General features: G+C 49.6%; 1 protein-coding gene across 1 annotated transcript; it reads right to left on the bottom strand.

The window, feature by feature from the left end:
- Positions 1-3,839: 3,839 nt before the first annotated feature.
- Positions 3,840-19,894, bottom strand: LOC120669331 (GDSL esterase/lipase At1g29670-like). The gene is made up of 6 exons (XM_039949101.1): positions 19,852-19,894; positions 18,395-18,900; positions 17,706-17,999; positions 6,219-6,453; positions 5,374-5,394; positions 3,840-4,313 (listed from the first exon to the last, which is right to left on the bottom strand). The coding sequence occupies exons 1-6, from the start codon at positions 19,892-19,894 to the stop codon at positions 4,090-4,092; spliced, it is 1,323 nt and encodes a 440-aa protein (XP_039805035.1). The 3' UTR covers positions 3,840-4,089.
- Positions 19,895-20,475: the final 581 nt, after the last annotated feature.

The following is a 20,475-nucleotide window of genomic DNA, read 5'->3' as shown; positions in this document are numbered from 1 at the left end:
TTGATCTCCCGGAAGGCAAAAATGCACACCCGCTCTGTTCGGCCGCCTCGACCCGCCCCTCGCCCCGAGCTCCCTCCGACGTCGGCGGCGCGGTGGTTCAGCACGGCAGTCGTGGCGGCACGACAGGGACAAAGCTTGGCGGCGGCACCGTGGTCTGGCGCGGCAAGGCGAGATTTACGACGGCGCGGTAGGGCCGGAGCGTGGCAGCCCGGCGCGGCCGGGCCAGAGCTCCGCGCGGCCAGGCGGATCCGAGCTCTGCCCATCTGGTCGTGCAGAGACGGAGGTTGCGCCCTCGGCCGCGGATCTCACGCGTAGCGGGAGCTCGCACCCACGCCAGCAAAGCTCACCCACGGCGGTGGAGCTCCCGCCCGCCGGCGGGCTGCAGCTGGTGCCGGCCACGAGCTCGCCATATCCTTGCCCGCCTCCCAGGCAGGTGTCGCGGTCCCTCGGAGCTAGTGCAGCGAATGGTGGCGTCGAGCGCGATGGGCTCGGGCGCTCACTTTCTCGGTGCCGGTAGCGCTCCGCCGCATCATGGCGGCTCGAGCAGCCTGCCCAAGTCCGGCAGGGTTCAGGAACCTCACGCCAAGCAGCACCTTGGATGTGCTCCTTCTTGTACCGAGCGATGGCAACGGCAGGAGCATGCGCTTCTTGGTCGACAGCACTACAAGAAACTATTTAATTTGTGACGAATTTTTCATGACGTTTTCAGAGAACGTCATGGATTCATTGTTATGGGTACCAAGCCCAAAAACCGTGACGTTTTTTTCAGTTTCGTCACTGTCCGGCCCAGAACACTCTGACGTTAAAGAAAATTCATCACGAACAGCAAACTAGAAGCCTTAAACCAAATTTCAACATTCTACTAAGTTTTATTCCGCTACCTATCCTCCCGTATTATGCATATGTGATTGGATAAAAAAAAGTGATTGGGGAAAAAATTGGCGTTAAACCTTTATTCTCCCGTAGTATGCATATGTGATTGGGGAAAAAATGGTGTGGAAAAAAGTTGGCGTTATATGTGATTGGATAAAAAAAGTGATTGGGAAAAAAATTGGCGTTAAACCTTATCCTCCCGTAGTATGCATATGTGATTGGGGAAAAAATGGTGTGGAAAAAAGTTGGCGTTAAAAAGAAAAGGTGGCAGGGAGAATCGAACTGTGCTCTAAGCAACGGGAAAAGGCAACCTTGCCACTGCACTATTCGTTCGTTTGTGCATAAGCTTCGTACTATTCTGTTTTAGGTAAACTGATGGTGGTTTGGGTTCCTTGATCATGGAGAAACAGTAAGAACTTGGACAAATGTTGGTTATCAAAAAAGATGACACCACCACCGTACGTGCACACGACGCACAAGTTCCCCTTCTGCTGCCCCTTGCTGCCTGTGATTTGTGAAGAGGTGAGCAGTAGAAGCTAAGCATGATTTAGAATGATAGTGTGCCTGTGATTCAACTATTGTCCATGGTAACCCATTGGTTTCTTCGCACACTTGTACTGTCTTGAATGGAATTATACTATTTTGAGCAAAAGCTTTTTCGTCATTCTGGGCAAAAGGTTATGTTTAACAAATTTAAGATCTTGCACTGTAAAATACAATTATGGCTGCCCATCTTGGTTTAGGATATGTGTATGCAGATTGAGCTATTGATTTATATGCTGCCCACTACACTACCAGCTAATCATTTTCATCTGGGTTGTTTGTGATTTTTTCTCATGCTCATTGCAGCAAGTAAGGAGCCACGTGAGGGACGGAGGAGCCTTCAAGGAACAGGCAGCTAGAGAGATTGGTCGATGATAAGACTCTGCAGAAGGAAGCAGAAGGCTTTATTTTTCAGAATTGTGAGATGTTTTGCTAGATTAACTAGAGTTACACTGATTTTATGCTGAACTGAAAAACTTTGATGTTGTATCATGTATGTATGTGATGAGTTGTTGGATTAGAATGTATGCTAGTTAATATTTTGATTTGGGCTGAAATGATAATGCATTGATTAGAAAAATGGGCTGTATTTTAATGGCCCAGATGTAAAATGTGCTCTGCTTTTTTATGAGTAGAAACTTAATTTGGCCATATGCAAATGGGTCCAAATTGACTCGCTGCCACATCATTGTCCACGTCAGCATCCATGTGGTAGCCACATGGGCCGCCACGTCGAATGCCACATCAGCAGCCATGTTGGCCGCCACGTTAGATGCCATGTCAATGTCCATGTCATTGATAATTGAACATGTGGCATTATCTGTGACAACATCTGTGACGTTTATTTTCGTCACAGATATTGAGTTTGGGTTGGACTAAGTGGACTTTGGGCAATTTTGTGACGGTTTAGAAACGTCATAGATCGTGCCAATCTGTGACGATTACGGAAAAACATCACTTAATTTAATCTATGACGCTCAATATATGACGTTATCCGAAATCGTCATAGATGCTGTTTTATGATATTTTTTCAGTAATCTATGATGAATTTGTTTCTTCGTAGATTAAATGCACTACAGCGAGTCGGGCGGCGCGGACCACAGAGAGGCGAGGAGAGGAGGAAGGGGCGCAGAGAAGTCGTGACGGCCGGCGACATCCAGCGCACGGCAACTCCTGCAGGGCCCTCGCGCAGATGCGTCCAGCGCAAGGAGGTCGCGGCGGCCAGCGCACGGCAGCTCCTCGTCCAGCGCACGGTTGTAGGCGAGTGGAAGAGGGGTGGATACAGAAGTTATTGGATTTCACTCTCTTTTGATAGTTAAATGACTAGCTAAATAGAATTTATCTAATATAATTTGAAAAAGGTATTGGAGATGCTCTAAAATGATCTGTAGATGAAAATGCATGTAGCAATTATTTTATTTTGTTTAAAAATTATGTGCTGGCAGCATCACACGGGTCTAATATCTAGTCCTACCACTGCCATCCCCAGTATATGACACCCAGGCTGCCGGCTGGAGGCAATGCAACGCCCTGTCCATTTCCCTAAGCAAGCTACAGTTGAATGGCACCATGTAGGAAGCCACCATCCGTTCATGTTTTGCCACATGCACCAAAATGACATAAGGTGACCAGCGTATAGACTACTAAAGCTAAATATTTTAACACCCAACTACGCAGTGGGAAAAAGTTGGCCAAAATAGCTAAAATAAATTGGCTTGGCTAACTTGACCACACTTTGGGTGTGTGTGTGGTGGGGGGAGGGGCTCTCGTGGAAGGTAGATAAGTCATCTATTTTTAAAGCTTATTTAACCAAATTAGCTGCTGCAAATATGTTCAATATCTTAATAGGATTAACTCAATATTTTCTTAAGCATATTCAACATTGGACGATCAAAATGTTGAAACTGTACAAATGAATGATGAAATTGGAAGTACGAAATGTTGAAAGTACTAAATCTAATTGTTGAAGGCACTTCTTCTCCGGTGAGCTCAGTGCGCGACGGCGAGAGGCAGTGTCAGCGCGCGGCCCGCGCGGAGCAAGGGAGGGCTGGCGGCGGGGCAGTGCGCGGCAGCAGGCAGGGGAGGGCCGGCGGCGGGGCAGCACGTGGCGGCGAGGCAGGAGAGGGCCGCGTGCATGGTAGGGGAGGGTTGGTGGCGGTGCGCGAGCGCGGGTTGGGTCGGAATGTGGTGTTGGAGAGGGCAGGGGTGGGAGCAACACAGGTGAGAGAGGGGGTGAGGGTTAGGGTTTGGATGTGTTGATTCAACAGTTATAAAACGTTGCACGAATCTTAAACACTGGAAGATGTGGGAAAGAAAAAGTCTTCCAAAAAAATATATCGGATTAGCGCACTAGTGCCAATTCTTTACAAACACTGGTCCTAAATCCACAGAATGTGACTGATTACAACATACAAAACCTTTGTACATCCAAAAAAAACACGGGCCTTGGAAAGGCCTTGGGCCTAAAACCAAAGCTTTCGATTCAGCCCATATATGGCGCACTGGCCCGGCGCCTCGGACAAATGCTCGGCTACTAGATTATCCATTGAACTAGTGCTAAGACTTACAAAATTCTTATTTAACCTAGCTGCTAGATCATGCACGCACGGCTTAGATTAATCCATTCATCACAATTTAATTAATTACTAAGAGAAGGATTATTATCCTGCAGCGCTACAGCATGGCTAGCTTCTTCACGTTGATGGGGTAGGCGTGCTCCGGCGAGCTGGAGCCGTAGCCCTTGCGCGCGATCCTGGCGTTCACGGCGTCCGTCGGGTGCAGCCCGTCGAAGAACACGTACTCGGTCCGGTCCCTGCACACGGGCCCCTGCTTCTTGCACAGCACGCCGGACGAGCTCCGGGACATCTCGCAGCAGGCCCTGCCCGTCTCCCTCACGCCTGTGGGGTTTTTTTTTTCACACAGAGTTAAAAAGAGAAAAATCTTTTTACATTGTATATACGAGCTCCGGTTGTCTTCTGGGGGTGGGTCGGTGGGCGGCTCTAGCCGCCGCCGCTAGCTGCCGCGTCCCCCCTCTGGTTGTGTGGCCATCCTGCTTGTCCCTCACGGTTGCTGAGGTGGGATCTGGTGGTGGGGCTGTGGGTCGTCGTGGCAAGCATATCCTTGGTGCTACAGCCAGTTTCTTCTTCTTCGACCCTACGCTGCTCTATTCGTTATGCTTGTCGATTTCAATCTCGTGCCCTGCTATCGCGGTGCTTGACAGAGGATGAGTCTTTGGGTCATGGGCGAAAGCCTTGCTTAGCTTCGGATGGTGCAAACAATGGCGACATCTTTGGATGCCATTCACCTTGCTAGAGGCATTGTGGTGACCTTGATCTTGTGTTCCTGGGTGAAAACCAAGTCTCTCAGATGGGCAACGATGACACTTGAGTGGTGTTTCCTTCAAGAAGATGTCGTCTTGAGGATCTCTCCGTCCTGTATCGGTGTAGGTGCCATGGTTGGCTTCAACAATATTTGTCTCTTTTCACAGGGTGGGGGTTCTAAGTGGTCTCTGGGTTGGACTTTTGGGCAGCGGCAGCAGCAACGACGTGTTTTACTTCATTGCTTACGGAGCTGAGGTGGTCGCTCTCTCTTTTTGTGCACTCTCGTCGCTAAGCTTTGATGGTGTTACGTTGCTGCAAGCAAGTTTGGGCTACACACTTGGTGGTTTTATTAGGCTCGTAGTTTCTTTTGTTGTGTAGTGAGTCGCTCCTCTGCTTTGTAAGATAGTGCGTGGTGTTTGTGTGTCGAGTGGCCTCAGCTACTTGTATCATTGTAAACCCTTCTTCTCTTAATCAAATGCGTGCTCATGCACGTTCTCAGAAAAAGACGGATCTAAAGCGAGCTATAAATTAGAGTTGGAATGACGGGATCACGGGAGTAGCAACCGGAACAAATCCTGTGTCTTGTTAGTACCTGCACTAACGAGCTGCATTTAGAGCGAGGCATTAAAACTCGTACCGTGTTTGGCGGGGTGGTCCATGTGGGAATAAACCCATCGCCCGTTGACACGATCATGGCGATGGAGTGTGCGTGTGTTCAAGCCTGGTGGCGTGTGTGCGCGCCGGGGCGTTGTGTGTGCGCCGAGCGCGTGGTCTGTGCGCGCGGGCGTTGTGTGTGTCCAGTGCGTATGTGCACGCTGCGTGTGTGTGCGTCGTGCACGGATGGCTGTGCACGAGCCAGTCCGTGGCGCGCGTGTGATCGCGGGTGAGCGTGTGTGTCCGCGTGAACCGTGGTGGAGCTGATCGTCTGGCGATCGGGCGGCGGCGTGATCGGGAGCCGATCACGTGGATCGTTGAAGACCGGGTCGTGCGGGCGATCAGGACGGAGGAAGATGGCGGCCGTTGGAGCAGGCGCATTGGGCGGGAGCATCTCCAGCACGCGGCGAGTGCGCGTCAGAGCGCGTCATCCGCGTCGTGGCGAGGCTGGCGGTCCGTGCCGGCGTTCTAGGCTAGGTGGTGGATCGTGGGTGCGTCCTTTGGGCTATATATGCCCGTTGTACTCCGGTGATGAAGCTTGCGAGTCGAATTGGAGAGCGGTGTGCGGCACCGTGCGTTTGAGCGCGAATTCCTCTCGTGTCTACTGTTCATCTTCTTCCAACCGCCATCCAAATTCCGCTGCGTCTGTGCGCTAATCCGAGAGGCTAGTTGGCCGGGGAGCTAAAGGGTGGTGAGGTGTACCTGGTGCGTGCCGAGTTCACGAGTGAAAATAGCCGGATGGGTGACTTCACCGTTGACCCCCCACGGCGGAGCTCTGTTCGAGCAGAGCGGCGGCGATCGGAGCTCAGGAGGATCTCCAACAGTCCAGCATGTCCTTGATAATCTTGTACGAGTCGATGTAGGCGAGCCTGGCGGCGGGCATGCGCGACCTCGCGCCGTCGACCAGCTGCCGGAGCTCCGAGTTGAAGAGCGCCACCGCGTTGTTCACCGGCTCGATGCAGGCGGCGCCGGTGATGTTGAGGAACGACCGCACCACGGGGGTGCACCCGGTCGGCTGGATCGAGAAGACCACAAACTTCCTCGCGCCCAGAGCGTACAGCCTCTGCAGCGAACAGACAAAGCATGAACCATGTCTGATGGTACGCAACGCTGAAAATAAATGTGAGGCCATGCTCTTGGGTACAACAGAAAAAAAAATCCATATGTTTCTTTCGCTAGTGACTAGTGCATTCATTATGTGAAATTTCTCTTCTTTTTTCTAGAAAAAGAAGCAAAAAGATACATGGGTTTAAGGCACAGTAACCTTGCCAAATATTCATGGGAAATTCCTGCCTAAACAGTGCGAGTGTTCACTGTTGCTGTCCTTCGTTCCTTGCTTTAAAGTACTTGCATATTCCTTGCCTTTATTTCTCTCACATGTACTACTTTGCTTCATTCCTTACTCATCAGTATATGTATGAACTTAACTGGCCATATATACATGTTTTTAATAGGTGCTGCACATACCTGTCTGCCATCCTCCTATCATGTAGTGGAGCCATGGAGGACACCAATGGTCCATGGCGGCCAGATGCCCCTTTTGAGGAACGAGAGTTCTCTATTCTGCCTGTGATGAGTCAATTGTCAACCGTGCAGTGTGATCGTGCGCTTGGTCTTTAGATTGCAGGTACACGGGCGTCGAGTGTCGACGGAGAGTTGCCGTGGAGGAACTCGGGCCGGGCGGCAGCTGTTGCGTCCATTCCTGGATCGAGGGCGCAAGCGGCGACTGAAGGCGGGTTTCTTGGTTTGCGCCACAAAACCAAAGAGACGGACGGCGGTTGAAGACGCCAAGTCGTGGAGGCATGGGCGTCGGTCTCGGGACTGGCGGAGGCGACGGGCGTCGACGGCGTCTAGGGCCTCGCTGCGGGCGAGGAGGTGACGGGCGTCGGGCGGCGTCTAGGGCCGTCAGAAGGCAGAGGCGGGAACGGCGTCTAGGGCCACGGCGTGGAGGCGGGAATCTTCCCGCGCGTGAGGTTTTGGCGGTTTTCTCAAAATCGGCCATCTACTCGGGTTTCGCGGACCCTCCAAAACCGCGGACCAGATCTTCATCAAGATGGCGGCATCATGGAGAAGACTTCGTTTTGAAGAAAGAACCTCAGCCGTTAGATGGGAACGTGTACAGGGGGATACTGCAGACCAACCGGTCTGACCGGTCCATGGAACCGGTCTGACCGGTCTCCGCGGGTATAAATACCTCTTCACTTGTATTAGGTCGTGTGGTTTTTGTAACTCGTCCGTGAATTGCTCTTTCTCCCAGGTCGCCACCCCTGTGTCTCTCCCCCCGTTCTTCTCTTTAGAGTAGAATTAGTCCATGGATTTGTGAGACGTTGTGTTGGATTTGATTGGGAAAGGAGGCCCTATCCTCCTCGTGCCCTCTTGGCTTTTTGAATCAATCCAATCCCCTCATTTTTGTGCCCTTGTGTGATGGATTTTGATTTCGTTTTTGGTGCACAAGATTGTGAGGATTCTACGAGCTCTTTGTTGTGATTCCCGTGCTTCTAGTTCTATCCCAAACCCTCTGGAATCACGAGCTCTTTCGAATTTGGATTTCTTGAGGTCTTGAGAAAACCCCACCCCTTTTGATCTCATCCCGAAATTCTCTTGCTATGAAGATCTTTAGGGTGAGATCCCTTGTGGATATGTTCACAGGGTAGGTACGAAGCTTTCCTCCAAGTTTCATCAGATTTGGACGTGATTTGCTCGAGATTCGTAGTTTGAAGACTTGTTCACGAGTTTTTCTGGGTGCCGACCGGTCAGACCGGACAGCGAGACCGGTCTAGCCGTGTTCAGGCCCCGACCGGTCAGACCGGTCTATTGCACCGGTCAGACCGGTCCAGGTAGACAGAGATCTGCTGTTTTTCGACTCGCTTCCGATTTGCTTTGTTGTTTCGCTCGCACATTCGAGGCCTTTTGTGTTGGTTTAGCTTTTCCATAGCTACTCCAAACTTTGGTCAGAACGCTTGAGGGCTTGGGTGATTTTCGGGATATAGGCCGACGGTTTGAATTTCGGAAGAAATTTTGATCGGCTCCCATTCACCCCCCTCTGGTCGCCGGCTTCGGTCCCTCAATTGGTATCAGAGCTTGGTTGAGGTTTTTAGTACCTTAACCGGTTCGAAAACCACTTGGCGACCATGACGAGTCTTGGAAAGATCCCGGTGTTTTTCGGCGAAGACTATGCCTACTGGAAGGTTCGCATGAGAGCCTTCTTGCAGAGCATGGGAGCCGAGGTCTGGGATATTACCAAGAACCAGGCTTACGTAGTGCTTGCCGCTCGGGTCACTCCTCTCCAAGTGACTGAGTACGAGGCAAACGCCAAGGCTATCAATGGCTTGTTCGCTGGCGTTTCTCGTGCGGAGTTCTCACGCGTCCAGGGTTTTCAGGAAGCCCACAAGATTTGGACGTGCCTTGAGAACTACCATGAGGGCACACCTCAGGTGAAGGCCAGACTGTTCGAGACTCACCGGCGTGAATATGAGAACTTCACACAGGAGCCGGGTGAGGGCATTGACTTGATGTTTAGTCGTTTCCAGTCGATTGTGAACAAAGTCAATGCGAACAGATCTGCTGATGCCCTTGAGTACACAGAGCACGAGAAGGCTCTCAAGTTGCTCTACGCACTTGACCGCTCTGTGTGGGATCTCAAGGTGAACACCATCATTGAGTCTGCTGGCTAGGAGACTCTGACGGTGAACGAGCTTTTCAGCAATCTCAAGGCCACAGAGGTGGATAACCAGACACGAGCCAAGCTCAATGGTGCCCCTCCTTCCAAGAGCGTCGCTCTTGTGACTGGCCCCGGTGGATCGAGCTCTAATGCTAACTCTGCTCTTGGCTTTTCTCTTGCCTCTTTGCCTTCTGTTACAGATGAGCAGCTGGAGACGCTGGGCGATGACGACTTGTGCCTCCTCATCATGAAAGTTCCAGCGCGTCTACCACAACAGGCAGAGGAAGAAGAACCCCGGGTGCTACATCTACGGCGATTTGAACCACTTCATCGCCGATTGCCCCAAGAAGTCCGGCGGTGGCCAGAACAACCACTTCGACTACTACCGCCACCGCGACCGCGACGAGGAAGGCTCCAGCAAGGAGCGTCGGCGTCACACGCACTGTAGTCGTGACCGGGAGGACGCTTCGACAAGGAGTCGCTCAAGAAGCGCTTCCAGTACAAGGCCAAGAAGCGGGAGAAGGCCTTTCTGGCGCAGCTCAGCGACCCCAACAAGAGCTCCGACACCGACCGCTCTTCTTCATCGACCTCCGACGACGACGACAAGAAGAAGAAGAAGCGGGACAAGGAAGCCACCGGCTTCATTGGCCTTTGCTTGGCGGCCGGTCGGCGCAAGAGCTTATGCACCATGGCGGGTGAAGCCGATGGTGCTCGTGCGTCTTCGGGAGGACATGCTACACCGACGCACGCCGACTCTTCTCCTGGATCCGAGAGTGATTCAGAGGTAAACTCCACGATTGACCTGCTAGATACAGGGGTTAGGGAGTTGTACGCCGCTCTCGACAACCAGAAAAGGCTGCTTAAGGAAGCAGCTAGAGAGCGTAGAAAGCTTAAGGCTGAGCTAACTTGTGCTAGGGAGAAATCTAGTGAGGATAAGCGCGCTGGCTGCATATCTCACATGAACGATCTTGTTGCTCTCCGTGCCAAGCATGATGAGAACGTCGCGAACTTAGATGTTGCTAAGACTTCACTTGCTGACGTGTCTCATGAGCTCGCTAAGGCCAAGCATGAACTAGAACTGGTTAAGGACGCTCCTATTGTTAGCGATGTGCTTGAATGTGATGAGTGTCCTATCTAGCTTCGTTGAAGTCCAAGTTTGCTACTGTTGTGTGCGAGCTAGAGGAGATGAAGTCTAGGCCAATTTTGCTTGGTGCTTGTAAGCTTTGTCCCACGCTTAGGTCGGAGCTAGATGAGAAGAACGCTTTGATCAAGTCTTTTGGAAAGACTAAGATCGTAGAGTCTAGCCCACCTAGTGACTGCTCTGTTTGCCCTGGTTTGATTGCTGATTTAGATAGTCTTGCAGTAGAGAAAGCCAACTTAGAGAATGAGAATACCTATCTTAGGGCGATTCTGAGTTGGGTTTCTAGCAGTGAGCCGCAGTTGGGCATGATGATTAAGCAGTTCAAGCGTGGTGATGGGTTTGGGGTCGGTTACACATACATGAAGTCAGATTTTGACAGGTTGTATGGTAAGATTGGCAAGGCTGCTGGAAACACTGCTAGCACGAGCACGCAGCCTTCGCTTGTTGACCCCGTGGATGGTGTGCTGAAAGAACCACAAAAAGCACCTCCACAGAAGCAGGTTTGGGTTCCAAAGCCCAATGAGCTGAGGAATCCCCTCGACACGCTCCCTGCTGCCGCAGCCCAGGTTGCCCAGAAGAAGGGGGCTGCTCCTCCCCGTCCGCAGGCTAGGCCTCCACCTCCTAAGCGTGAGGTGAGGTACCACTGCGAGTTCTGTGACAGGGAAGGTCACCTGGAGGAGTTTTGCTTCAGGAGGAAGCGGGCTGTGAGGCGAGAGCAGGAGAGACGGAACGCGGACATGTACTCTGCTCGGGTGCATGGTCCTTCTCGGTGTGGTGGTAGGCAAGATGCTAGAGCACGCCGTGTAGGTGGAGGTTAGGGAGACGGTGGTGGTTATCGTGCTCCAGTGGGTGGTCAATTTGCCGGTCGTGCTCCTGGTCATTTTCAGTACGGCTATGGACCACGGGACCGAGGCTTTGGAGGAGGTTTCGATGCTCCACGCTTTCCTCGCGGTGGTGCTCGCCAGTCACGCGGTAGACGGGATGAGGGATACGCTTTGTCTAGTTTTGCTAACCCTTCTGTAGAGCAAATGGCTCGACACTGGTTTGCTTCTCACTTTGCTAACCCCAGTGTTGAGACATTTGCTCACCCTTTGGCTCACTACTGATGTGCAGGTCGGAGGCTTGGAGAACAGGTGGATTATGGACTCCGGTTGTTCGCGCTACATGACCGGGAATGACAAATGGTTCTCCAGCCTCACCCCGATGCGCTCAAAGGAGTACATTGTGTTCGGGGATAATGGAAGAGGAAAGGTACGTGGACTTGGCGCTGTTTGAGTTTCTGATCGCTTTACCCTGAGAGAGGTTGCTTTGGTTTCAAACCTTGGGTTCAATTTGCTTTCTGTTTCGCAACTTCTTGATGAGGGGTTTGAGGTTCGCTTCAAGGAGGGTTGTTCGCGTGTTTTGGATTCCAGAGGAGATTTGGTTTGCCGGATTACACCTCGCGATCGGGTTTTCTTGGTTGACTTCTCTGGTACCCCTCTTGGCCCTTCTCATTGCTCGTTGGCTGGTCCTTATTCTGATTTGTGGAAGTGGCATAGGAGACTTGGACATTTGAGTTTCGATTTGTTGTCGAGACTTAGCTCACTTGGCCTAATCCGAGGATTGCCCAAATTGAAGTTTGAAAAGGACCTTGTTTGCCATCCGTGTTGCCACGGGAAGATGATTGCTACTTCACATCCACCTGTTAATCAAGTGATGACCGCTCACCCTGGAGAGTTGCTACACATGGACACAGTTGGTCCTTCTAGGGTGATATCTGTTGGTGGGAAGTGATATGTTCTTGTGATCGTGGACGATTTTTCTCGCTATTCTTGGGTCTTCTTCATGAGAACCAAGGATGAGGCTTTCGAGTTTGTTCGAGACTTGATCTTGAGGTTGAAAAACGAGTTACCCCAGGCCATGCGAGCGATTCACAGTGATAATGGCACAGAATTCAAAACGCTCGTTTTATCACCTTTTGCAGTGATCAAGGGTTTGAACACCAGTATTCTTCTCCCTACACTCCACAGCAGAATGGAGTTGTAGAGCGGAAGAATCGGACGCTGGTTGAGATGGCAATGACGATGCTCGATGAGCATAGGACTCCTTGCAAATACTGGGCTGAGGCGGTTAACACCGCTTGTTACGTGTCCAACTGCATTATCTTGCGTGCTTTCATGCACATGACTTCTTATGAGTTGCGGTTTGGATGCCAGCCCCGTGTTGACCATCTCAGAGTTTTCGGTTGCCGGTGCTTTGTGCTAAAAGATGGAAATCTTGATAAGTTTGAGTCTCGCTTGTCTGAGGACATTTTTCTCGGTTATGCTTCTCACTCCAGAGCTTACCGTGTGCTGATTATTGATACTAACATCGTCAGAGAGACTTGTGAAGTTACTTTCGACGAGACTGCACCATGCAATTCTTCTGTCTTTGAAGTTGCAGGAGATGATGAGCTCGGCACCTCCATCTTTGAAGATGAGGAGGAAGAAGCTGCGGTGGGTGAGGCTGAGGCTACCACGCGTGCTGTGGACCCAGTTGCCTCCGCCACGAGCTCGGACGATGATGACGGCCCCGACCCGACTACGTCTACTTCCTGGGGGCCGGTCGAGCAGGTGACTCAGGCTTCACCAGATGTACCTGAGGAGACACCAGATTTGGTTGAGGAGGAGATGACTTCGACAAGGGAAGCACCGCGACACATTCAGCGCCGCCATCCACCTCAACAGATGCTAGGTGATCTCAACGAGCGAGTCACTAGGTCCAAGGTAACAAGTATCGCTGGCTTTGCTCATTCAGCGTTTGTTGCCTCTTTTGCGCCCAAAGATATTGGACACGCTCTTTCTGATTCTAATTGGGTCAATGCCATGCATGAGGAACTTGAAAATTTTGAAAGAAACCAAGTTTGGGTTTTGGTCGAGCCTCCACCTGCTTGTAATCTCATCGGAACGAAGTGGGTTTTCAAAAACAAGCAGGGTGAGGATGGGTTGGTTGTTCGAAACAAGGCTCGTCTTGTTGCCCAGGGGTTTTGCCAAAAAGAGGGTATTGATTTTGAGGAGACTTTTGCCCCTGTTGCTCGTTTGGAAGCTATTCGAATCTTTCTTACATTTGCTGCTTCCAAGGGTTTTAAAGTTTTCCAAATGGATGTTAAATCTGCCTTCTTAAATGGTTTCATCGAAGAAGAGGTTTATGTGAAACAACCTCCTGGTTTCGAAAATCCCAAGTTTCCAAATCGTGTTTACAAACTTCAGAAAGCTCTTTACGGTTTGAAACAGGCACCTAGAGCCTGATATGATAGATTGAAAACCTTTTTGCTGGCTCAGGGCTTTAAAATGGCATGTGTGGATAAAACTTTGTTGCTCATGCGGTCTGGTACTGACTTTCTATTAGTCCAGATATACGTGGATGATATTATCTTTGGTGGCTCTTCTCACGCTCTTGTCTCCAAGTTTTCTGAGCAAATGTCCAGGGAGTTCGAGATGAGCATGATGGGTGAGCTGCAGTTCTTCCTCGGGCTGCAGATCAAGCAAACTCCTCATGGCACTTTTGTCCATCAAGCCAAGTACACTAGAGACTTGTTGCGGAAGTTCGACATGAGCGACCTGTCTCCTCAGCCGACTCCGATCAGCACATCGACGGTGCTTGATGAGGACTTGGACGGTGAGGCGGTGGACCAGAAGGAGTACAGGAGCATGATTGGCTCCCTCCTATACCTAAAAGGCGACGCGACCGGACATTCAGTTCGGCGTCTGCCTTTGTGCGCGGTACCAGGCTTCTCCGCGCACCTCCCACAGGCAGGTGGTGAAACGCATCTTCAGGTATCTGAAATTCACCCCTGAATTTGGTCTTTGGTATTCTGCGGATTCTTCTCTGGTTTTGGTGGGCTTTTCTGATGCCGATTTCGGTGGGTGTCGGTTGGATCGCAAGTTGACTTCCGGCACTTGTCAATTTCTCGGTACATCTTTGGTGTCTTGGTCCTCTCGCAAGCATGCTAGCATAGCGTTTTCTTCTACTGAAGTTGATTATGTTGCCGCTGCTAGCTGCTGCTCCCAGATACTTTAGATGAAGCAAATCTTGCAGGATTATGGATTGAGTTTTGGTAGGGTTCCCATCTTTGTAGACAACATGTCAGCTATTAGCATTGCAAAGAACCCTGTCCTACACTTCAAAACTAAACACATAGATATCCGGTTCCATTCCTTGCGAGATAACCATGAGAGAGGCGACATAGACTTGGTCCATGTCCCTTCAGAGAGGCAAACCGCAGATATTCTCACCAAACCGCTTGAGCAGGACACCTTTGCTCGCTTGCGAGGGGAGCTTGGGGTTTGTTACCCCTTTTGATTGCTGACTTTTCTTTGGTTAGCTTTGTAGATTTTATTTGCTTCTCTTTGTTTTCTAGGTTTGTTAGTTGCATTGTGCATATGCATTGTACATGTTTGCATTTTGCATTGTCTCACTTGCACTAGCATTCTTGTATACATTGCTATGATCTTCTAGTGCCTGCTAGTGTGAGTTGATAAACTTGATCATGTATAGCTTGCCCCATTGTGTATATGACATCATCTGAGTTAAACTATTTTGATTTGAAAATCTGAAAACATGATCACCCTGTCTTGGCTACTAGCATGTTAGGGCGTGTTGATATGCTTTGCTATTTTATTCATGCTAGTGTAGCTTATCGTTCAACAATTCATACTTGAAATGATTTAATGTTGATAAAATTGCCTGAACTGTTCTTGAAATGGATTGAAAAGATTCAGGTGGGATTGCTTGTCGCACTGATCGAGCTTTCGGGACAGCTCACTTTGCACTTGTGAGAACCCGGGCAAGGCTGTGCATGACTGAAACGAGAGTCTTAAGTTTCTGATTGTCTTTGGCATAGGCTTGGCCTCGTTGCTAAGTAAAGCATGACAAGCTTTCAACCCCTGGCATTAAGAATTGCTTGATATAAATTTGATCGAAAAATGAATGTTTTGCAACATGTTTTGGCTGGTTTGGCTCACATGTATGAGTATGATTAGCACTGCTTTCCATTTCCTACTTGTTAGTGCTAGATCATGGGTGATGCTTTTATTTCTCCTAAACTGAACTTGACTAGCTCTAGACTGATTGGATATACCCTGTTGAGCTAGATGCAGGTCTTGTTTATGGATGCACACGTGCTTGTGACTAGATGTTGCTCATATCATTGTATCCCTGAATGCTTTCACTTACACCTCTTGCATTGCATTCATTGCATAGCATCTGTTCAGGGGGAGTTTCAGCTTCAGGGGGAGCTTTGGGTCCTTTTAGACTTGATGTGTGCATGTGCCAACAAGGGGGAGAATTTTTGAGAGAAGTGATCAAACAAGGGGGAGACTTGTTTGATTTTTGAAAAACTTGTTGTGCACAGGGCTTTGAGAGTGCATCATTTTGGGAGAGTTGCACTTGTGAGAGGGAAAAGCTTTGCTTGGGGAGTTTCTGCTTTGTTTTTGGCTCCTGGTTTTCCTCGCTTTCCTTTCACTTCCAGCATGACTGCGTCGAGTGTTACCTCTATCTTTGAGGAGTCATGTTTTGGCTTTTGATCGATTGCGTCGAGCCGTTGCCCTTGTCTTAGGGGATCGATCTGTGCTTGAGTAAGTGACTGGTTTTGCCTTTCTGAGCTTTGTGTCACTTGCTTGAGTTCTTCACTTTCTGCTTCTTTTTATCACTTCTCTGTTTTCAGGTGGTGTGTTGACAATGCACTCATCAAGGGGGAGATTGAGGAACGAGAGTACTCTATCCTGCCTGTGATGAGTGAATTGTCAACCGTGCGGTGTGATCGTGCGCTTGGTCTTTGGATTGCAGGTACACGGGCGTCGAGTGTCGACGGAGAGTTGCCGTGGAGGAGCTCGGGCCGGGCGGCAGCTGTGGCGTCCATTCTTGGATCGAGGGCGCAAGCGGCGACTGAAGGCGGGTTTCTTGGTTTGCGCCACAAAACCAAGGAGGTGGACGGCGGTTGAAGACGCCAAGTCGTGGAGGCACGGGCGTCGGTCTCGGGACTGGCGGAGGCGACAGGCGTCGACGGCGTCTAGGGCCTCACTGCGGGCGAGGAGGTGACGGGCGTCGGGCGGCATCTAGGGCCGTCAGAAGGCCGAGGCGGGAGCGGCGTCTACGGCCACGGCGTGCAGGCGGGAATCTTCCCGTGTGTGAGGTTTTGGCGGTTTTCTCAAAACCGGCCACCTACCCGGGTTTCGCGGACCCTCCAAAACCGCGGACCAGATCTTCATCAAGATGGCGGCATCATGGAGAAGACTTCGTTTCGAAGAAAGAACCTCAGCCGTCAGATGAGATCGTGTACAGGGGGATACTGCAGACCAACCGGTCTGACTGGTCTCTGGCACCGGTCTGACCGGTCTCCGCGGGTATAAATACCCCTTCACTTGTATTAGGTCGTGTGGCTTTTGTAACTTGTCCGTGAATTGCTCTTTCTCCCAGGCCGCCACCCCTGTGTCTCTCTCCCCCAGTTCTTCTCTTTAGAGTAGAATTAGTCCATGGATTTGTGAGACTTTATGTTGGATTTGATTGAGAAAGGAGACCCTATCCTCCTCGTGCCCTCTGGGCTTTTTGAATCAATCCAATCCCCTCGTTTTTGTGCCCTTGTGTGATGGATTTTGATTTCATTTTTGGTGCACAAGATTGTGAGGATTCTACGAGCTCTTTGTTGTGATTCCCGTGCTTCTAGTTCTATCCCAAACCCTCTGGAATCACGAGCTCTTTCGAATTTAGATTTCTTGAGGTCTTGAGAAAACCCCACCCTTTTTGATCTCATCCCGAAATTCTCTTGCTATGAAGATCTTTAGGGTGAGATCCCTTGTGTATATGTTCACGGAGTAGGTACGAAGCTTTCCTCCAAGTTTCATCAGATTTGGACGTGATTTGCTCGAGATTCGTGGTTTGAAGACTTGTTCACGAGTTTTTCTGGGTGCCGACCGGTCAGACCGGACAGCGAGACCGGTCTAGCCGTGTTCAGGCCCCGACCTGTCAGACCGGTATGTTGCACCGGTCAGACCGGTCCAGGCAGACAGAGAACTGCTGTTTTTCGACTCGCTTCCGATTTGTTTCGTGGTTTCGCTCGCACGTTCGAGGCATTTTGTGTTGGTTTAGCTTTTCCATAGCTACTCCAAACTTTGGTCATAACGCTTGAGGGCTTGGGTGATTTTCGGGATATAGGCCGACGGTGTGAATTTCGGAAGAAATTTTGATCGGCTCCCATTCACCCCCTTCTAGTCGCCGGCTTCGGTCCCTCACCTTTATTTGCATTGCTTGCATTTCCTAGCTATGGTCTTTATTTTCAAATGTCCTAGGAACTGTGATTCTCTAATCAGTACAACTACTGTATACTAATTACTCTACTACCTGATCATTTTTGCCTGGTAGTACACTAGTACTACACAGTGAAATGCACTGCAACTCTTTTATTACCATGAGCCAGCTGAGCAAGAGCTGAAGAGCATGAGCAACCAACCACCAGCCATGGGAGGGGATGCAGTTGCAAGCAAGAGGTTGGTAGTACCTGAAGATGGTGTGAGAGCTTGGTGATGAGAGACCTTGTGAACTCTGGCAAGGGGGTCCCGGTCCCACCCTCGGTGCCATTCTTCCTGGGGTTGAAGTAGTTGAGCAGGTAGTCGTTGCCACCTGTTCCAATGATGAAGAGGCACTTGGACAGGTAGCATCGCTGGAAGGAATCCTGGCGCTTGATCCTATGGTCGGCGGCGGTCGCCGCAGCTCCGCGCAGCTGGGCCCGCAGGTCGGGGAAGGTCACCAACGCGAAGTTGCTGATCTGCTGGCGCAGGCTCACCACCTCGCCCTGAACATAAATGGAGGAACCGCGCATGTTGGCGTGTTTGGTCAGTTCAGTCAGTGCTGCCATATATATATACATTCAATGTTAATCTAAACGTTAAATTGTGAAGAGTCACTCGTCCATCGTTTAGCAAAATGTCAGTATACATAGTCCTTTAAACAGTCTTCCAAATGGTCAAATTAGTTTTGCACAGTTTTACACGACTAATCGGTCTACACGGCTATTCTTTACACGTCATTAGTTTTGCACAGTTTTACACGACTAATCGGTCTACACGGCTATTCTTTACACGTCATGTAAATGAAATAAACGACCATATAGACGAACAATCATATATTAAGAGATTATTAACTAGTAATAACTACAATGTGAGTGTGGAATGAACACTAGCTACTCACGGTGAGCTGGCCGGTGTGGTCGAGGATGCCGGAGCCGCCGGAGGCGAAGTTGACGCCGTGCAGCGCGGCGCGGCCGCGGGTGCGCGGGTCGGCGAAGGGCGGGACGAGCCCCGGGAGGCGGAGGAGCTCGCCGAGCGCGTCGATGACGTTGCGGCCGTTGGAGAAGCGGCCCGAGGGGCCCAGCGGGAAGTCCACGCCGTAGGGGAGGTAGTCGGCGCGCACGCCGGAGCCGTTGAGGAAGTTGTTGTTGCCGTTGTCCACCAGCGAGCTCCCGAACACGAACATCCCCTCCACCTGCGGGCCGCCGGAGCTCCTACCCGCTGCTGCAGCAGCTCCTCCGGCGCCGACATGACGGCAGCTTGTCGCTGCAGCTTCACACTGTTCGCTGAGAAGCAGTAGAAGCGGCATGATGGTCAAGAGGTAGACGAGCTTCGCCATGGATGGACTGACAAGGCAAGCTAGGCTACTATTGTACTGTATGTCAGTGAGCTTCCAAGCTAGCAGCTCTGAAGTTTACCGAGGAGGTGTTTAGTTCATTTTGCAAAATTGTGTAAAGATGTAAAGATGGCATTTGAAGTACTAAATGAAGTCTATTTGCAAAACTTTTTGCATAGATGGTTTGTAAATCGCGAGACGAATCTAATGATGCTAATTAATCCATGTTTAATTAATAATTAGCGGATGGTACTGTAGCATCACTGTTGCAAATCATGGATTAAGTAGGCTCATTAGAATCGTCTCGCGATTTACAGCCCATCCATGCAAAAATTTTTATAAATAGACTTCATTTAGTACTTCAAATTAGCAAAATTCTATTTCACTTTAATGCGTTTATAGCTTTTTTGCAAAAACCTGTAAAGATCTAAACAGGGCCCAAAATGCACTGCATTTCGGGCGGTGCTACTTATAGACGGGAGCAGGGTTTAAGCAGAAATTCTTCTTAGGATTTGTTTAGATGCGAAAAGTTTTGAGTGTAAAATACTGTATCACTTTCGTTTGTATTTAATAATTATTGTCCCGTTAGAGGTTAACTAGGCTCAAAAGATTCATCTCGTAAATTATAGTCAAACTATGTAATTAGTTATTTTATTTAATTATATTTAATACTTCATACATATATTTAAAGATTCGTTGTGATGAGAAATTTTATAAAATTTTGAAATTTTAGGTACATCTAAACAAAGTCCTACTTCCATGCATCGTCGTCGTCGGCTCGATGCATGGTACCACCACGTGGATGGTGATGAACTGATGCTAATTCAATGCTGGTAGGTTTGACCAGTAGAGAGAGAGACTGCAGTTACCGTGCACGCACGTACTGTGAAAATTCAAAGGCAGTGCGAGAGCGTTCGCACATGTTCGGGAACGGCGGAATGACAGGGCACACGAACATGAAGTCTCACTGCTTTCGGATCCTGGGATTTACTGCGAGGATCTTTGCCGAGCCGGTACTGTACTGTGGACTGCGGTTCTGACCAGCTTCAGGAATGATGGGGTCATTACTGTTTAGATACGAAAAGTTTTAAGTGTAAAGTGCTATATCACTTTTATTTATATTTGATAATTATTGTCTCATTATGGGTTAATTAGGCTCAAAAAATTCGTCTCGCAAATTATAGTCAAACTGTATAATTAGTTATTTTGTTTAACTATATTTATTATTTCATGCATACGTTCAAATATTCGATGTGATGAAAAATCTTATAAAATTTTGAAATTTTGAGTGCATCTAAACAAACCCAGTGTTGGATCGGGGCCGGTATCAGGTGACAGTCGGGCTGCTGGGCATTCAATGAACACTTGACCGGGCGTTAATCTGCAATAGAACCCCCTGACTGCTCCCTGCTGTGAGCCTGCAGTAGCTTAACTTCAGTAGGGCCTCGAGCAGTTGGACTGGGAACTCGGTAAAATTGACTCGATCAGTTGAGGTAGATCCTGCTTTCTCCCATTGGAAATATATATAATTGGACTAAGATATAGTACGGCCTACAATATGAAAAACTTATAGATTATGAAAACAATTTTCATAACGAATTGAATCTAGTAAGTAGTAACACCAATGCCGTGTTATCAATCTATTC

The sequence above is a fragment of the Panicum virgatum genome, chromosome 4N (genome assembly GCF_016808335.1).
Source record: "Panicum virgatum strain AP13 chromosome 4N, P.virgatum_v5, whole genome shotgun sequence".
Taxonomy (NCBI): Eukaryota; Viridiplantae; Streptophyta; class Magnoliopsida; order Poales; family Poaceae; genus Panicum; species Panicum virgatum.
Note: the sequence above shows the minus strand (reverse complement) of the source record. Positions and strands in the feature narration are given on the sequence as shown.